At 44.0% G+C, this 18,225-nt stretch overlaps 1 protein-coding gene and 1 long non-coding RNA gene across 3 annotated transcripts in view; one reads left to right on the forward strand and one right to left on the reverse strand.

The window, feature by feature from the left end:
• The window catches only part of LOC112675864 (myocardial zonula adherens protein), an 88,852-nt gene extending 86,295 nt beyond the window's left edge, over nucleotides 1–2,557 (forward strand). For both annotated transcript variants that reach the window (XM_025472666.3, XM_025472667.3), the window contains one exon: nucleotides 1,626–2,557. In XM_025472666.3, coding sequence (XP_025328451.1) covers nucleotides 1,626–1,722 — 97 coding nt within the window. In that variant the 3' untranslated portion in view covers nucleotides 1,723–2,557. The remainder of the gene's footprint in view (nucleotides 1–1,625) is intronic.
• On the reverse strand, nucleotides 1,997–18,159 carry LOC112675867 (uncharacterized). The gene is made up of 3 exons (XR_003146128.3): nucleotides 17,972–18,159; nucleotides 15,720–15,865; nucleotides 1,997–6,521 (listed from the first exon to the last, which is right to left on the reverse strand). It is a non-coding gene; the product is annotated as an uncharacterized LOC112675867 (long non-coding RNA).
• Between the last annotated feature and the right edge of the window lie 66 nt (nucleotides 18,160–18,225).

Genomic DNA, 18,225 nt, shown 5'->3' on the forward strand with positions numbered 1-18,225 from the left:
TAGTCACATGGCCACACTGGGAAAAAGTAGTTACGGTGTCCAGGAGGAAAAAGAGATGGGAGATTTCCTCCATCTCAGTCACCAAATTCTGGTTGATTCCACCTCCCCTGTATCTCCTTACCCGTTCCTTGCTACTTCACCTCCAGTGTTACTGTCAGAATTCAAGTTCTCCTGATCTCTCTCTCACCTCCTGAACAGCACACACACTAAAGGATCTCCTAACTAGCCTCCTGCCTCCTAACTAACCTACCTCCTAACCCCTCTTTAATCAACCCTTAGCGGTGCCAAGGAATCTTACTAGAATAAAAAGATGAGCATATCCTGCCCCTCCTTACAAATCTTTAGTGGCTGTGTCCCCTTCTAACCTCCTTAGCAGGGCACACAGGGCCCTCCACCAGGCCTCGTCCTCTGCCACTTTCCATCATGAACCCTTTGCCCCAGTCCCACCGAACATGTCTCCTTTCCATACCCAGAGCCCTTATGCTCCCCCTTTTCTGCCTTTGCACACACTGTCCCTTCTGCTTGAATTCCTGTCTCCTCCTTGGCCGCTTGAGGAATGCCTAGGCACCTTCAAGGTTCCCCCTCTCGGTGCAGATTTCCAGATGCCCTCCTCAGTGCTGCTACCTCGTTCTGGCCTCAGTTGGCCCATAACAGGTCAATCCTTATATTGCTCAGGGTCCTGACAGGACAGGAAGACTGAAGAGACTTAGATGAAGGGGCCATTTGTGAAGGTATGGGCAGCTTTGAGAGAAGTAAACAAAGAACAGTGGTGTACTCTGCAGTACTTCTTCCAGTAGTACTCGTGAAGCTACTACCCGCGGGGCCTGAAGAGGCAGGCGGAGGAAGCGGGTAGAGCAGACAAAGGGGAGAGCTGTAAGCTGTGGTCCTTGCAAGAGGAATGTGGCCAACTACCAAGCCACAGCCTGGCCGGGAGGGGACAAAGGTCCTGACCTCTCTGTCCTTCTAGTCTCTCATCCTCTGCCGCCAGTTCCCAACTGGTCAGAACCAACTGGAAGCTAAAGGGTAAGGGAGCCCATTGATGCTGACCTTCAGGTCAGCTTCCCAAGGGCAGAGTGAGGTGAAGACCGGGAAGAGTCATCTGAACCGGCAAATGGAGAATATCCAGCACAGATCATTATGTATCTCATAGTACCTAACACACTGTATTACAGTTACGAAAATAGCTGTCCCACCAAATGATGAGTTCCTTAATTAAATACATTTTTAAAAATGTTTCCGAATTATTGATGCTTGGCACAACCTTTGAAAGCTGCTAATGGGGCACCTGGGTGGCTCAAGTCGGTTTAAGTATCTGATTCTTGATTTCAGCTCAGGTCATGATCTCAGGGTCCTGGGATCGAGCCCTGCATCTGGCTATGCTCTTGGTGGAGAGTGTGCTTAAGATTTTCTCTCCCCCTCTGCCTCTCTCTCTGCTCAGCTCTGTCAAACCTTTGGGGGAAAAAGTTGCTAAAAATAAAGGACCCTCATAATATTTAAATGAAAGATTCAACTGCATTCTATTTTTAGGCCACAGCAGTGGCAAAACCATTTCCTAGAGTTGTCTTACATGAAAAATATGGAGAAGTTTGTTCCATCTGCCTGACCTGCCTTTTCTCACTTCTCAGCCCAACAGGCAGGACTCGTGAAATTGCGATGCCTTCCAGGAACTATACCCCATACACAAGAGTTCTGGAGTTAACCATGAAGAAAACCCTGACTTAGGCCCTTGGAAACACACACCTTGTACAGATGGGCAAAGGCCCTAGAACCGCACAGCTCAAAGTCTGGGAAGGACGGCTGCTGCTTCCCTGTATACGTGTTTAAGCCAGAAAGGAGCCTGCTGAGGTTCTGATCTACTTCTAAAACATGAAGGAAAAGTGAGGTGGAAGGGGAGGGCTGGGGAGAGTGGTTTCGAGGTCATATTTCAAACACCCAACCATGCCCTACTGGGCCGTCATTAGCTTTCTGAGTAGACACTGAAATTGTGTCAGGAGAATTCCCTCACAATTTATTTTCTGGTTTACTAGCCTTCGGTTGGGAGGAAAAAGGGCATTAATTTGAAATTTCATGTTATTCACGCCAGGATCATTTGTTACAGCATGAAGGCTTTATTCACCCATAAAAGTATTAGAGGCAGTGTTTCTCTGGTGCCGAGAAGCCTGTCCATGGTGCAGGAGCACCTGGGGAGACCGAACCCTGCCAAGGAAGGGTGCTGTCTCCTCTTGGCACCCAGGATCTGTGTGGGGTTGCGGGAGCCATGGCTGGAGATTGGCCTCCTGCCGGCACAAGTGCCTCATTCTGATGTGCTAATCCTTTGGTTTAATTTGTGCCTTATGCCTTCATGGGGCTTACTGAAATCTATGTATTTATTTCACCTGTGATTTTTTTTTCCCTTTCTCACTTTAACTGAAAGAATTTTGTATGTTGTGGAAATATAATCATTTCATGTTTTCAGTATCAATTGGTGTTTTTGTTAAATAATTTGTTCATGCATGCTCTACTTTGATATTATAACCTATGTCACATATGTTTAATAAATGCCATATATTTTGTTCTACCTACGTTGTCTCTGTATTTCATCCATGGTCAGGTAGGAGAGGTAGAGAACAGGATGGAGCTTGGGAATGTCAAAGTCAGGGCACAGAGATCTTTCCATCAGTACAGTTCATCGAAGCATTTATAAACCATAAGACAAGGTGTGTGTATGTGAGGCGGGGGGAGATAGCACCAGCGTGTGTGTATGTCTAAACCCTGAAATGTATCTAATTAACTCAATAGTACATAGTAATTTTATCTTACCGAAATGAAAAACAGCTTTGTATGCAAGGTTTTGTCCTAGATTATGAAAAAAAAAAAATCCTAGAATAATGCCATCAATGTTTTCATTTCAATCCTTCTTGGCTGTCTTAAAACACACACACATACTATTTATTTTGTTTTGTTTTGAAAACACATATGGTACTATGTTGAAAAAGCAGAATTGTGATACTTAGGAATCTGGGCTCTGGAGACTGAGCTCAGTCACTAGTGTGTGCTCTGGGAAAATTATGGAACCTCTTTCAGCCCCTATTAAATGGGATCCTTGACAGTTCTCTTCTAGCTGCAGTTGGTGGAAAGATTAAATGAGTTAATATCTGTGAAGTTCTAAAATAGTGCCTGGCACACAGTAGGCACTTAAGTGTTATTCTCATTACTACATACTTTGTAACCACTTCTCACTTGCTATATTGTGGTCATTCTATACAGATATGGATATATAGATCTATGCCATTGTTTCTTATACTTAACTGGATTCCATTTTATTGACCTACTATGATTTACTCAGCCTTCCACTCGTGTTGGAATTTTAGAAGTTGTCTTTACTTTTCTTAAGCAATCCTCTGATGAATCATCTTGTGTACATGCTGTCTTTATATACTTGCCTAATTAGTTTCTCAGGATAAATTCCTAGAAGAAGCATTGCTGGGCCGGATCAAAAATTATACAGACTTAAGTCTTTTGGTATATATGGTCCAACTGGGCCTTGGAAATTTGCACCCATTTAAATTCTTATAACAGGATGAGAATGAGGTTTCTGACCCCTTTGCCAACACTGGGAATGAGAAATGAAGGAGTGTATAAAGTTGCTTGCTTTAGGCAGACCTGTCCCACAAACAGGCAGTGAAAAAAGTTCTTCAGGATATTGCCTTTGGATACCTGAGCTCAGGGTCGGTGCAGGTGTGAGCTGCAGGCCTGTAGGCGTCCCCAGGGCCCAGAGAGAACATGGGCAGCAAACAGGAAACAGGCCTGGGCTTAGAGTGAGTGAGTGGGCTTTCCCCAGGATCCTGGAATCACAGAAGGTCTGCTGCTCAGTCAGAAGCAAGAGCCAGCCATGAAGACAGAAAAAATTCAGGCCACATGACTGAAATGGGTTTGAGTCTGGGTAGGACCTGCCCCCAGAGGGCAGATTTCAGGGGCCAGCCAGGAAAGAGGGACGTTTGGGAAGTGTTTGGAGTTGTATGGCATGACCTGCCCTCCCCCACTAGCGGGTGTACCAACCAAGACTGACCCCTGACCTGCTCCACCCTGGGAACCCTCTTCCTCCCCCCCAAATGCTAGCTCTAGCTTCCTGCTCCAGGAGCCCCAGGGTGGTCCCCTAAGGGCAAGGGGTGGGGTGGGGTGTATGATGGCAAGGATTCCTTCCTGTCTGCATCAGACCACAGTACTCTTCCTGATAGCCACACTCAGACCCTGTTCCGTTCAACCAGCACATGCCAGTTGCCACAGGTCATGTGCTGGGGAGACAGGTCTGTGCCCCTCGAGACCCTCACCTCCCAAAAATTATCCCTAGTGAGTCTGGTTCCTCTTGAACTCTGCTGTCTCTGAATCCCAGGGCTACTTTTCCCAAGCCCCCTCTCACCCTCTTACCTCTTACATCTAATGACGGAGCATCACGTCCATTTCCTGTCTCTCTCATGAAGTGAGCTCCTTCGGGGTAATTTCCCATAAACAAGGGGATTCATTCCAAACCTCAATAATCTACAAATAGGAAGTATTCCAGAAAGAGCCCTGGCTGGGGAAATCTAGCAGAGCAAGAGTTATAGAGCTAGGTCCAGCATACATCCACTAAATCTTTGCAACCACTCTGTGTGGAAGACATTACTGGTGCTGCTATTTTGTGGACAAGGAAAATGAAACTCAAAGAGAGATGCAAACTGTCTGAAACCACGCGGGCCTGATTCCAGAACACAGGTGGGAAGCCTGGAGTCAGTCTCTAGTCTGCCACTAAGTCACAATACCCGTTTGGTCAGGCCACTTCAGGCTTAGCGCTCCCACTGGCAGTTTTGCCTAGAAATGGAATTACATCCCCTTCACAGGCTTGCTGTGCAGATCACGTGAGACCATGGAAAAATTTTCCAGCACCACACCAGAGACAAACAGTTGATACCTGCCATTATTACTATAATACTGGGAAGGAGGTGTTGCATCATGAATATTTGCAAATCTAAGGATCCTCTTACTGGACGGACTATTAGACTCAATGAGTACTAGTGAGTGGGACTGTGGCTGGATTAACAGGAGATTGAATAAACTGTAGTCTCCTTTTCCCCATATGAAAATTTGAGAATAACTCATTTGAATTTGTCAGAGAAGGGAAAGACCAAAAGGGAGACTGGAGATGTGTTTCTAGAGTCCAGAGGCAAAAAGACCAGAGGGAGACTGGAGGCTAAATTTTGAGGTAATCTGTTAAAACAGGATTAGATTACTAATACATGGTGTAGAGTATAAATTGTTTTAGCACCATTTATTGAAAAGACTACCCATTTTCCACTAAACTGCTTTGGTACCACTGTTGAAAATCAATTGGTCATATTTGCATCAGTCTATTTTTGTATTCACTACTTTGTTATATTGATCTATTTGCCCATCTTATTCTAATAAGGCTTGAAGTCATGTGGCATAGGCTCTCTGACTTTGTGCTTTTCTTTTTTTTTAAATTTATGATAGTCACAGAGAGAGAGAGAGAGGCAGAGACACAGGCAGAGGGAGAAGCAGGCTCCATGCACCGGGAGCCCGACGTGGGATTCGATCCCGGGTCTCCAGGATCCCGCCCTGGGCCAAAGGCAGGCGCCAAACCGCTGTGCCACCCAGGGATCCCTGTGCTTCTTTTCAAAGTTGTTTTGCCTATTCTAAGTCCTTTGCACTTCCATATGAGTTTTATAGTCTGTCCATTTCTACCAAAGGCTGCTGGGACTTTGATTGGCATTGCACTGAAGAGAGAGATCACCAAGAAGAACACCAAGACCTCAATACTGAGTGGGGTGCATGGGTAGCTCAGGCTGATTGAGCATCCGACTCTTGGTTTCAGCTCAGGTCTTGATCTCATGGGTCCTGGGATGGAGGAGCCTTGTGTCATCAGGCTCTGTGCTCAGCAGGGAACCTGCTTAAGATTCTCTCTCCTTCTCTCCTCCTGCCCCTCCTCCCACTTGCAGTCTCTCCAATAAATAAATAAATCTTTTAAAAAAAAGACCTCACTGCTGAGTGTCAGGCCAACTTGGAGCAACATCACAGTCTAGCTGGTAGTACTAGGTCAGGTCCTGAATGTTGGGACTACTTCTCCCTTCTTCAGTTGGGAAGGTACCAGGTAAAAATTTCCATAATGTAGTTTGATAAAGGTATAGTATAATCTTTGTGGAATTCTGAACAGAATATTGTAAGAAACATTAATTTGTGCCCAAGGGCCATAAAACTCATGTAATTTGAATGCAATAAAATATAAATAAATAGCAAACAGTTCTTAGGGGTTTTCTCTTAATTTTTCAACACATACTTTCGAGTTTTAACATATAGCATTTACAGCATTCACCTTCCTGAATTAGGGGTGGGAGGGGGTTAAGAAATAATTAGTAGGCAATTTTTTGGCCCTGGGACTTTTCTTGTAAATGTTTTCTTTGGCAGCCATACTCTTGAGAACAGGAAGTTACTCTCTTGTTACAGATTTAAGACTTTTCTGAGCCAAATAACAGAAAGCTGGATTAGTTCTGAAATGAAGAGGGAAAAAAAAACAACTTTAGGTTCTTGCTGGAGATTAATGACATCTTGCAAATATTTTAATTCTCTCCTTTCCTCTTAACTTGCCACCTCCTAAACAAAACACATTCAGCCTGAAAAAACTTAACTGGTCACTTTGTGGCCCAACCCTAAAATAAAATATCTTTATAGTACCCACGAATTTATTTAAACATTTTTGGGGGGCTGGGGAAGGAAATTAGGGCTGTCTCAAGTTAACCTTTTTTTGTCCCCAAATTCCCAATATGGAATTGAAAATAGAAAATATAGTCGTAAAGATGGTGTTTTTCCATGGTGATCATAAAGATTCATAATTGATTTTTTAAAATGACTTTTAATAGATAAAAAATGTTATATATCAAGCTTTGTAAAAAAAATGACTATGTATTGTTTGAGATACTTACAAATAATTCTTTAGGAAATGTTCAAAATAACAGAATTACAACCTTTGACTATAGTACTTATTAGTCTGACTATAAAACAAGGCAAGTGGTTTCCTCCCAGAAAAGGCTGAGTCTTTTTGAGTTAAAATTAACCTTTTACACTTAATTCTAGAGGGGGAAAAAAACCCAACAACCTTGTAATCTCAATGAAATTTATAATCTAGCAGGACATCAAGTCTATAAATTATCTGAGAATCATTTGTGCAGATTGTTTGTAAAGATTTTATTGGAGAGACAGTACGAGGGAGGGACAAAAGGAGAGACTCTCCAGCAGATTCTCCACTAAGCGCAGAGCCCCATGTGGGGCTTGATCCCAGGGCCCTGAGATCATGACCTGAGCCAAAAATAGAGTTGGATGCTTAACTGACTGATCATCCAGGCGCCCCATTTGTGGGGCCTCTTAAAATCAGAAGACCTTAGGAAAACTGAGATTTGGAGGTAAAGAACATTTTCTTACAAGTTATATATATTGGATTAGTGACCTAGATGTTTCTGTGGGATTAACTGTAATATCTCAGACAAGAAAAATGTTGGGCAAAATTTTTCATCTATTCTTTTGTGACACACCCAAACTCAAATGCTCTGGTGCCCAGGGTCTGCACAGAGGTGGAAAGGGTCTGGTGTAGGATAACGAGGGTGAGTGACTCATTGGAGGAAAGTTCACCCAGATGATAAATAAGTACATGCCCAAGTCACTCAAATTCGTGATTTTGAGAAACTCTGTCCTGACCAAAAAAATCCATTTGTAGATTGGATGTGGCCACAGACCCACAATTTGCAACCCTTTGTTTATATTATCTAATGTTATTTTCTGTGCACGATAAAAAAGAAAATACTTATTCCTTCAAAGCACCTTTTTCTCTCTTCTGCCTGAAATGATGTTCCTCCCACATCATTTATTATAGTTTGCTTTTCTTCTACTATTTTGACAACTTCAGGGTTTTTTTAAACCTTATAAACAATCTTAAATTACTCAGAGCTGTCATCCACTAGATATAAAAATTAAATTAAGCCCAAGAATTCTAGGTGACGGAAGACATTACCCAGTTCCATAAGATATGGGCAAGTATGGGAGTACAGCAAGGGTTGATAAAACCTGAAACGTCATCAATGTTGGATGAGTATTTATTTAAAGGGAGCTACCTGCTTCCTGGTTTACTGCATACCAAATATTTCTTCTCAACATTTATGAGCTTAAATAGATGCAGATGTTGCCAAAGAATGTATTATGACATTAATCATCCCAGAATCATATAATTTAAGCGTTGAAAGGCATCTTGGAGTTTGTCTGGTTTAATAACCTCATTTTAAATAGGAGAAAACAGAGACCCAGAGAAATTAATTGGCCACAAAGCACAAAGTAAGTGGTACATAAACCCTCTCCCCCCAAAAACAGTTGAGGATTGACAACCACCCCTTCAATTCTCTGATCGGGATCACCTTTATTGTCCCGTATACTATGCTTGACTGTTCTCCAAATTTTTAGGAAGAAAAATCAAGCACTTTTTTTTTTTTTAATAATTCTCTCGACTCTACATTCCATGGGCGTCCCTTGTGCCCCCACTTCCCCTAGCTGAAACTTTTCAGAGCTGTGTTCTTGTTCGTGCAAGACAGAACATTAAAGGTGATCAGACACTCGATTCTGGCCAGGTCCAGGGGCAGGAGAGGGGTAGTGGGCTTTCTCTAACTCCATCCTCCTGCCGGTCACCAGTTTCTTTATTTCATAGCATCTGATAGGCATCAGACTCCAAAGAGTGAGACCCATGGTGTGCTGACGTTGTAGCAGTGGCCTGGTTCTTCTTTCCCTCCACGATGGGTACGACTCTGAACTCCCTCCCCTATTAATACTTGAAAGGAAATTGTACCCTCTCACCCTTTCCTGACTTTGCAAATTACCTCCCTTACTGTTTCTATTTTCTGATAAACATACGTAGAAACCATCTTTCCTTGAGCACAAGAGAAGCGTAAACATACTTATCTGAGTGTATTTTTTAATGAAATAATCTTATAGCCATCTTTTGATACACAGTCAACTGCACGTTTTATGAAAGATCTTTGACAAGGTTCACGTGTATATATAGGATGTCTGCTCTCCAGCACTGAATCTGAGCCAATTCCAAGCAAAGTTTGGTTTTGACATTGTCCCCTTTTGCCTGCTCTCCATATTCTCCAAATCCTGGATAGGAGGTCCTCTGGGTCTTCCTGCTATGTAAAGTCTGTTTTAATACTTTGTGATCTACTCTCCTGATTGCTAAAAATTCTCTCAATTTCCTCTTTTATCCTCCTATCAAATTCTACTCTGTTAGTGTAGGTTATCGCCTCAGCTAGTCCTTTTGTCAGACAGCCATTTGGAACCAGTTCATATTCATTTATAAATGGCTGATAGGCCACAACCCTTTTAGAAATATCCATGGTCTCAAAGGAAGATCCTTGTTAACCTAGTGATCTTATTGCTGGAATTCCAGTCAGTGTGTCAAAGGGAAGTGAATTAAGTTAAGGGGAGGGGAAGATATTTTAAATCAAGAGTCTGTCTTGCTTCTGACAATTTTCTTTCTCCTAAACTGAGAGGAGGGGCTTCAGCTACAATGGCTATATAGTCTGTACCAAGATGGGTACATGTGATCTTACAAGAACACTTTCTTCTCATTCATGAGTTTGTTCATATGAATAATCACAGAAAGATGTTAATTGCAATTAACCACATATCTAGCCAATAATCTTCACTAAATTTGTTAATTAAAAGTAAAATTACATGAAATTTTTGGGAATCGGACATTTAATTATTTTTCCCCTAAAATACCTCTTCCCACACCATCACAAAGATCATAAAACACTGTGGTGGCCAGAAATGGGAGATGTGTCACCAAATAACACTCAACCATGTGAAAGTCTGAAGAGAAAAGAATTCTTTCCCTTCAACTTGAACCTTATTTGGCTGGGATTTTCTCACCAGAGTCTTCCTATTTTTTTTCCATGGGCAACTGCCCCCTTGATTAATCCCATTTCCCTCAGTCTTAGTTTTTCTAAGCAGCTGAGCAAACAAAGATGCAGGCGTCCATTTTAACGTGCTTCCTCCCTCAAGCCCTCTGGGATGGGCCGTCTGTTCATCCTGTTCATAAACCAATGGCCTGAATGTGCTTGGAGAAAGCAGCAAGGATCTTCTGTCAGGATTAATTTTAATAGGCCACAGTCTGTTACCCGGGAACCACAGCCCCGGTAAATGGCTTTAAATTACTATTTGCTGATAAAGAGGGAGATAGGAGTTGAAAATTTGGTTCCTCATTTCAAACAGTTTGGATAACTAATGCAAGAATTTACTTTTAGTGTGGAGTACATGCACTTTACGGCCTAAACCCCTGGGTAGCTGAGGAAAACCTTTTGTTGCAGTGGGAGCACAGTAAAATACAAAGAGGGGAAATGTGACATTTTGTAGTACAGAATTTTAGAGCTGGAAGGGAAATGAAAAATTTATCTGTGCATTTCTCAGCATAAGGCTTCCGATGAAGCTTTCTGTTTCTGTGCAGAGAAACTTTATCCCTACAGCTCCTTCCTCTGTTCTGTGTCCCTCTTTACCAGTTCCTTTCCTTTCCTTTCTTCACTCTGCTTTTCTCAGGCTCAGTTCCACTTCCCTGTTTCCTTATTTCTCTCTCCCAACTGGCCAGGAACCTGCCAGTTATTTGGGAAGGTCTGTGCTGAGGGACAAGTGGCAGGAGGTCCTAGCCCTCGTGTCTCCCTCTATAAAGCAGGGCTAGTCTCTGCCACTCTGCTCATCCACGAAAGCGGTTTGGGGGGTTGGAAGGGCAGGTTTGGTAAATGGTACACAGATGCCAGCCATTATTGTTCAATGGAGTCTAAGGTTTAGCATTCTTTATTAATTTTTCATTAGCTACGGCTGCTATGGTTTGTTTGCAAGTTCAGCAGGTTCCATTCCCAAATGAACGCTTAAAAAAAACAACACGGAAGAAAATAGAATTTGCTTCAAACTTGTTTATGACTCTTGGTTCCTATGTCTTCTCCACATGCCCAGCACACAGCAGGGGCAGAGCAAAAGCCAGCCCTCCCTCTCCTCCGTCAGCCCTCTCTCCCTGGTCATGGTGGACCCCTGATTTTCCTAACAGGTTGACACTATCGGGCTCTGTATCGGTCAGGGCTCCTCAGAGACACAGATGCAGTAGAATGTGTGTGTGTGTGTGTGTGTGTGTGTGTGTGTGTGTGTGTAGATAATCATGGGAGGCAATTCCTTAAAATGAATCTGAGAGAGAGACACCTGGCTCAGGTGACTAACCCTGCAGGTAGGCAGCAGGCTGGAGAACAGGAGAAAAACCACTGCTTCAGTCCAGGTCTGAAGGCTGTCTGCCAGCAGAATTCCTTCTTGCTCGGGGGCAGGGGGGGGGTGTCAGTCTTTTTATTACAGGCTTCGATGATTGGATGAGGCCCACACACATCATGGGGGGGCAATTTGCTTTAATCAAAGTCCACTGATTTGAATGTTAATCTCAGCCAAAACACATCTTTATAGAAACATCGAGTAACATCTGTCCAGTTATCTGGGCACCAAGACCTAGGCAACTGACACACAAAATTAATCATCACAGGTTTCTTTTTTGGTGACTACTGTTCCCAATGACCTTGGTTCAAATATCTGCCAATCCTCTCCTTTATATTTTCTTTTGGGACTGACCTCCCACTAACCATCACTCTGCTGCCCAAGTTCCTGCTGTCTGACAGGAGTTAGGCTACATTTTTCATTTATGCTTTCATCACAACCCACTGCCACAGTGACCACACACCACCGTCAATTCTAGGCAGAGAGACAGGCATGCTTCTGGGTGTTCCCCTGCAGCACTCCCTGTGTGGACCCTCCAGTGATCCCAACATGGTGGTAGGACAATCTCTGTGAGCTGAGAGGCTCAACAAGCAAGGGAATTGGACATTTCTGGTTTTTGCTACATTGATATCAGTGTTTCCTACATCAGTATTCCAAGTGAAGGAAGCAAAAGTAGATTATTTTTTTCTAAGGAAGAAAGTTCTATGACAGCAGTTATAAGGAAAAGATAGGCCAGGATAGGAAGACCTCTGAGGAGCTGTTACAGCAGTTCGCTCAAGGACTTGGAACAGAGGCAATTAAGGCAATGCTGGGTATGTGGCAAGGTGCTGAAAGGGGTAGAAAGAGGGAGAAGTGTCCAGAGAAGAAGGTATTTAGGCTGTTAGGTTGAGGAAAAATGAATACTTAGTTTCTGGCTTGGGCAAACTAAGTGGATGATGATGCCATCAAACAGGGAATTTTAAAAAGGAAGAGTGGGTAGGGGAAGGGAACAGAAGTTCAGCTTCGGAGACGCTGAACCTGAGGAACCTTTGGGACATCCGGGTGGTAAGGTCCTTAGGGCTCTAATTCAGGCCCTAGAGCAAAAACTGCCAGAGCTGAAAATCCTGGAGAGATTGGTAACATGGAATTTCCGTTAGGAGACAGTGGTCAATAAGTCAGAGGCAGCAAGGAGGAGAGAGACTGAGACCTGCTCCTTGGGTCTGACACCACGAGAGCGATCATGGCACTGGTGAAAGTGGAAGAGATGGAGTCAAAGAGTACAGACAAGTCTTTCCAACAGCTTATCCTTGAACACAGAGAAGGGAGTGGAAGATAGAGGGGTACTTTTAACAGTTTCGCTGGGGGTATAGCAGACATGCCATGCACCAGACTTATTTTCAGGGTACCATGGGAGAAGTTGTGACTTGTCAAATGAATACACTCACATAACCATCACTACAATCAAGGTAATGAACATATCCATCACCCTGGAAGTTTCCTCCTGCCCCTTCATAATCCTTCCCTGCAGCCTCTCCCTGCTACCCCACATCATTAGGCACTCACTGATCTTTCAGTTACTAAAGCTTAGTTTGCATCTTTTAGAATTTTACATAAATGGAATCGCACAGTATGTACTCTTCCTGGCTTCACTCAGTATAACTGAGGTTCACTGAGGTTTTTGCATGTATGATAGTACTCAATTGTACAGACATACTACAACGTGTTTATCCATTCACCTAGCGATGGACATCAGGTGGTCTCCAGTTTTCTATTACAAATAAAGCTATCAACATTTATGTACAGGTCTTCAGAAAGACACAGGCTTTCCTTTCTCTTGGGTAAGTACCTAGCAAAGGGTTATGCAGTAGGTTTTTAGAAACTGCCAAATTGTTTTCCCCAGTGGTTGTGTTATTTTACATTCCCATTAGCAGTGTAAGTCCCAGTAGTCCCACATCCTTTCCAACACTTGGTACAGTCTTTCTAATTTCAGACATTCTGATAATTGTGTTGTAGTTATCTCATTGAATTTTTAATTTGCATTTTCTTAATGGCTACTAACACTGCTCACCTTTCATGTACTTATTTTTTCCTTTGTACACCTCTGGTGAAATGCGTGTTCCAATCTTTTACAACCTAACCTTAGAAGTGAAACCCAGTCACTTTCACCATTTGTTTTTTTTTTTTTTTTTTACCACGTTGTCTTTGTTAGAAGTCAGGAAGTCCATCCACATTTAACAGGAAGGGATTACCATAGGGCAGGACCATTGGGAGTCCAGCCTAGAGGCTGCCTACAACAGATGGCTTCCCATTTCTCTTGGAGTAAAATTCAAACTCCATATCCTGGTCTACAAAGCTTTGCAAGATCTAGCCCCGACCTTTTGTTATTTAGACATGCTGAGCTCCTGCTCCTTTTAGAGCCTTAGCATTTATGTTTCCCTCTACTTGGGATGCTTTCCTGTCAGACTTTCCCATGGTTAATGCTCATCATTCAGGTCTCAGCTTATAAATTACCTCTTCAGAAAAACCAACCTCAATCACCTCAATCAAGGTAGCCTCCTAATCACTCCACCTGTATTAATTCTCTATGTGGCACTTGGTACACTATCTAATAGAATGTAAGTTTCAGCATGGCAGACTTGTCTTATTCACCATTATATCTCCAAAGCCTAGATCAGCATCTCATGCACGAGAAGTAATTATTTATTGAATGAACAAATGAATGAGATCTCCAAGGAGGCAAAATAGATGGGATCCAGATCATAGCTGGAGGGATTAACCTTGATTAATGCTCCTGTTATTACTGCTGTTCAACAAACCACCCTTTAACCTTAAAGTTTAAAAAAAATGATTTAATTATGCCCTTGAATTTCATAAGTCAGGAATACAGAAAGAGCCTAGTGGGTATATCTCTACTCTACAATGTCTGGGGCCTCAGTCTGGGAGCCTGGAAGGCTGTTCCAGTCAGGAGCTAGAATCATTCAAAGGTTTATTCACTCACATATCTGGTGGTTAATACTGCCTTCTGGCTGAAACCCCAGTTTAGGCTGACAAAACACCAAACCCCACACAAACTCAGGTTTCTGCATGGCTGACTTACTTCCAAGAGTAAGAACCCCAAGAAAATTAGGCAGAAGCTGCATCACCTTTTACTATGAAGACTGAAAAAAATCACTTTTGCTCTAGTTATAAGCATGCCCAGATTCAAGGACAGGGAAGACCAACCCCATTTTTTTTTTTTTTAAGATTTTATTTATTTATTCATGAGAGACACACAGAGAGAGAGGCAGGCAGAGACTTAGGCAGAGAGAGAAGCAGGCTCCATGCAGGGAACCTGATGTGGGACTCGATCCTGGGACCGTGGGATCACGCCCTGAGCCGAAGGCAGATGCTCAACCGCTGAGCCACCCAGGCATCCCCAACCCCATTTCTTGAGAGGAGGAGAGTTAAATTCACATAGTAAGCAGAACATGTGGGATGGGAAATAATTTTGCTGCCATTCTAGTGGACCTGACGCATACCATGGCCAGTTTTGTGGCCTAAAACCAGTGGGAGAAAACAGAGGAGCAGCCTGGAGAAGATTCTGAGGATCTGTGCTACTAATTTTACAATTGATTTGTAATTTTTATCTTCAACTACCTAAGGACTAATGGAAATCTTTCCCAGGTGTTTTTGTTTTGTCCTTTTTTGAGAGAGCACATGAATGGGGCACGGGGGAAGAGAGGGAGAGGAGAGAATTTTAAGTAGGCTCCAGCACCCAGCACAGAGCTCCATGTGGGGCTTGATCTTAGGACCCTGAGATCATGACCTGAGCCAAAATCAAGAATCCAATGCTTAATGGACTGAGCCACCAGGTGCCCGTTTTTGTCCTTTTAAATTGCATTCAAACAACACTCTTTGCAGTGTGGTGGCAATGGAATGGCTAAGTCATCCTGGCAACACTTCACATAATGATGAAACTGTCCTCTCCTTTAATTCTTCATTTTGACGTTTTTTCTTGCTAGTAGCCAAATTCATTAGTTTACTGAGGATGATTAATACTCTGAAGATTAGTCCAAGTACCACTGGAAAAGTGATTTATTTAAAGATGTCATCTATTTATTCATGAGAGACACAGACACAGGCAGAGGGAGAAGCAGACTCCATGTAGGGAGCCCGACGTGGGACTCGATCCCGGGACCCTAGGATCACACCCTGGGCCAAAGGCAGCACTAAACCGCTGAGCCACTGGGGCTGCCCAACAATTGGAATTCTTTAGCAGAGATTAGGGATTGTTGGTTTGTGGGCTCCATTTCTTTAGTATTTGGCTCTGGCTGGAGACTGTTAAAACCAATGCCATTCACAGTTTCCTTCTTTGTTAAATTTCTCCATTTTATATCATTTCTCCCCAGACACTGCTGTTAAAATCTGTGTTCTAAACTTACCTTTCATTTGTTTGTTTGATGGTTATAAAAGAATACTTTGCCTCTTTTCGTTCTGAAGTGCAAATAGCCCGCTTTTGTTTTAGGGTGATGTTTTCTCACTTGCCAAACCTCTTGGTTACTGATGAGAACTAGATTGTGCATCGGTGCTGTTAGAAATTCAGATTTGTATTAGGACATCTTGAAGTTCTAAGCTATGTTGTATAAAAGATTCTATCACATACCACTGAGAATTCACAATCACTATGGTTGATACTTACATAAAAAGCTTAAGATTTGTATATACGAAAGAGACATTAAGAGGAGCATGAGAGGAAGGCTATGAGAAAAATTGAGAGAGAGATTCCATCAACTAGTACCTGCAATATACATTAGAAGAGACAGAAAAGTACAAACATTAACTCCCTGAGAGAATTCCCGGACTTCACAGTTTTGTTAGGAAAAAGAAATCACCATGCATAAGACAATTGGAGAAGCAGAATATGCTTCAGAGACTGAGGTTTGAGCTCTAAGAGGTATAGTTATGTTCAAGAGCAAGAGCAATTTGGGGCTGGAATAATGTAGAAAGGCTTAGGGGGAAGATGAGGCTTGAATTTAGATTTATAAGGGGCTAGAGGAGGATGGTAGGGGGCAAAATTCTGAGTCTTGAGAGAAAGGCATCCTTGCCTGGAGGACACCAGTGGCCCAGGACCAGGAGGGTTCACTACCGTGGGGTTAATAAAGGCCTCCAGCTGTGGCTCAGGGTTAGGTTGAGGGAGGCTTTGGGGGAGCTTGCCAGCAGACAACTCCCTGACTCCAAGGTCTTACTCAAGTATCTGCTATATAGCTGGTGGAGCAGGTTCTTCTTTTTTTTTTAATTTTTAAAATTATTTATTTATTCATGAGAGACACCAAGAGGCAGAGACACAGGCAGAGGGAGTAGCAAGCTCCATGCTGGGAGCCCGACGTGGGACTCCATCCAGGGTCTCCAGGATCACACCCCAGGCTGCAGGCAGTGCTAAACCGCTGTGCCACCGGGGCTGCCCTGGAGCAGGTTCTTGAGGTCTCTGCAAGCAGGGCTTATGTTGAGAATTTGGATACTTTACTCGTCTCAGAATGGACTAGCTTGGGACAATACAGAAATGGCTTCAACTGTATCCCTGGAGTAGTTTCAGATTTTATCTAAGAGCCTCTATCTGATTGGGAGGGAACAGCTCTATTTATTACAGCACTATACACAGGATTGAGAAAATTAAAGATTTTCCATATCAGAGAATGGGGGGAGGTGGTGCTGGAGGTTATAGGGGTGCCCAAACCCCCCAACTGTTACGTGTTGTGACTCTTGCACGCTTTTCCTAGTTTTGCTTTGGGACACAGCTCTGGTAGCTGAGCTGTAAAGACAAAGTCAGAGCCACCTGGGATGCTTCTTACACTGCTCTACTCTTAAGATTCTTAACAACCTGAAAAGAAAAAAAAAAAACAAAAAAAACTTTGAACAGTTTTAAACATTTGGAAATAGGCGGAAAAAAAAAGAAGATTTTTTCCAAACGGGTGTGGTAGAAAGAGTAGCTGGGCATTGGAGTGACATCTGGTGCGGCCACTTAACTAGTTTTGTGCCCTGGGAATACCTCATTGATTTTGCGCCTCTGCTTTCCCACGGGCGAGTTGGGCAGTTAGGAAGGATCGGTTTCAGGCTGACTTGTCCGGCACCTGCCACCATCACCTCCGGCGGATTCTGGAGGGGCCTGTGTACCTGCGGGGCGGGCCGAGGGCTGGGGAGGGGGGGGGACTGGTAGAGGCGTCGGGGATTGTTCCGAGCTGGGAGCTGCACTGAACCAGAGGGCGCAAGCCAGACACATAAATGTCCTGCTCCGAATGCCACTGAGTCCCACTAAGAAACGCTGATAGTCACGAAAAATCCCTCCAACTTAGTTTGAGGACCTCACTAAGCCCTGGCCGCCTGGGCCCCGTCCGGCACACTCCCCCGGCTTCACCAAGGGCGAGTTTCCACTTCCATCCCACTTCTCAGAAGGCACCTGCCGGGGGGGGGGGGGGGGGGGGGGGGGCGGGGGGGGCTTCTTTTTTCTTTTTTAAAAGATATTTATTCGTGAGAAACAGAGAGGGGCAGAGACACAGGCAGAGGGAGAAGCAGGCTCCCTGCAGGGAGCCCGACGCGGGACTCGAAACGGGGTCCCCAGGGTCACGCCCCGGGCCGAAGGCGGCGCTCACCCGCTGGGCCACCCGGGCTGCCCCTCTTACTGCTGTTTCACCATTACCTGATTAGTGTCTGCCTCCCTCCACCCCTCGGTAAGCTCCACAACGGCAGGAGTCGGGGACACGTGTTGGGGGGTCACAGCGGCGCTACAGGCAACACTTTTCGAATAAACCTGAAGAGCCGAGCCGACGAGCCGCGAAGAGACCCCCGGCGCCAGCGCGCCCCGCCCCCTCGGCTTACGTAACTTCCGCCCCTCCCCGCTCCTCCCAGCGCCCCCTTCCCCTCGCCTGTGTTTGTTTCCGGTGTTTCAATAAA

The sequence above is a fragment of the Canis lupus genome, chromosome 30, assembly GCF_003254725.2.
Source record: "Canis lupus dingo isolate Sandy chromosome 30, ASM325472v2, whole genome shotgun sequence".
NCBI lineage: Eukaryota > Metazoa > Chordata > Mammalia > Carnivora > Canidae > Canis > Canis lupus.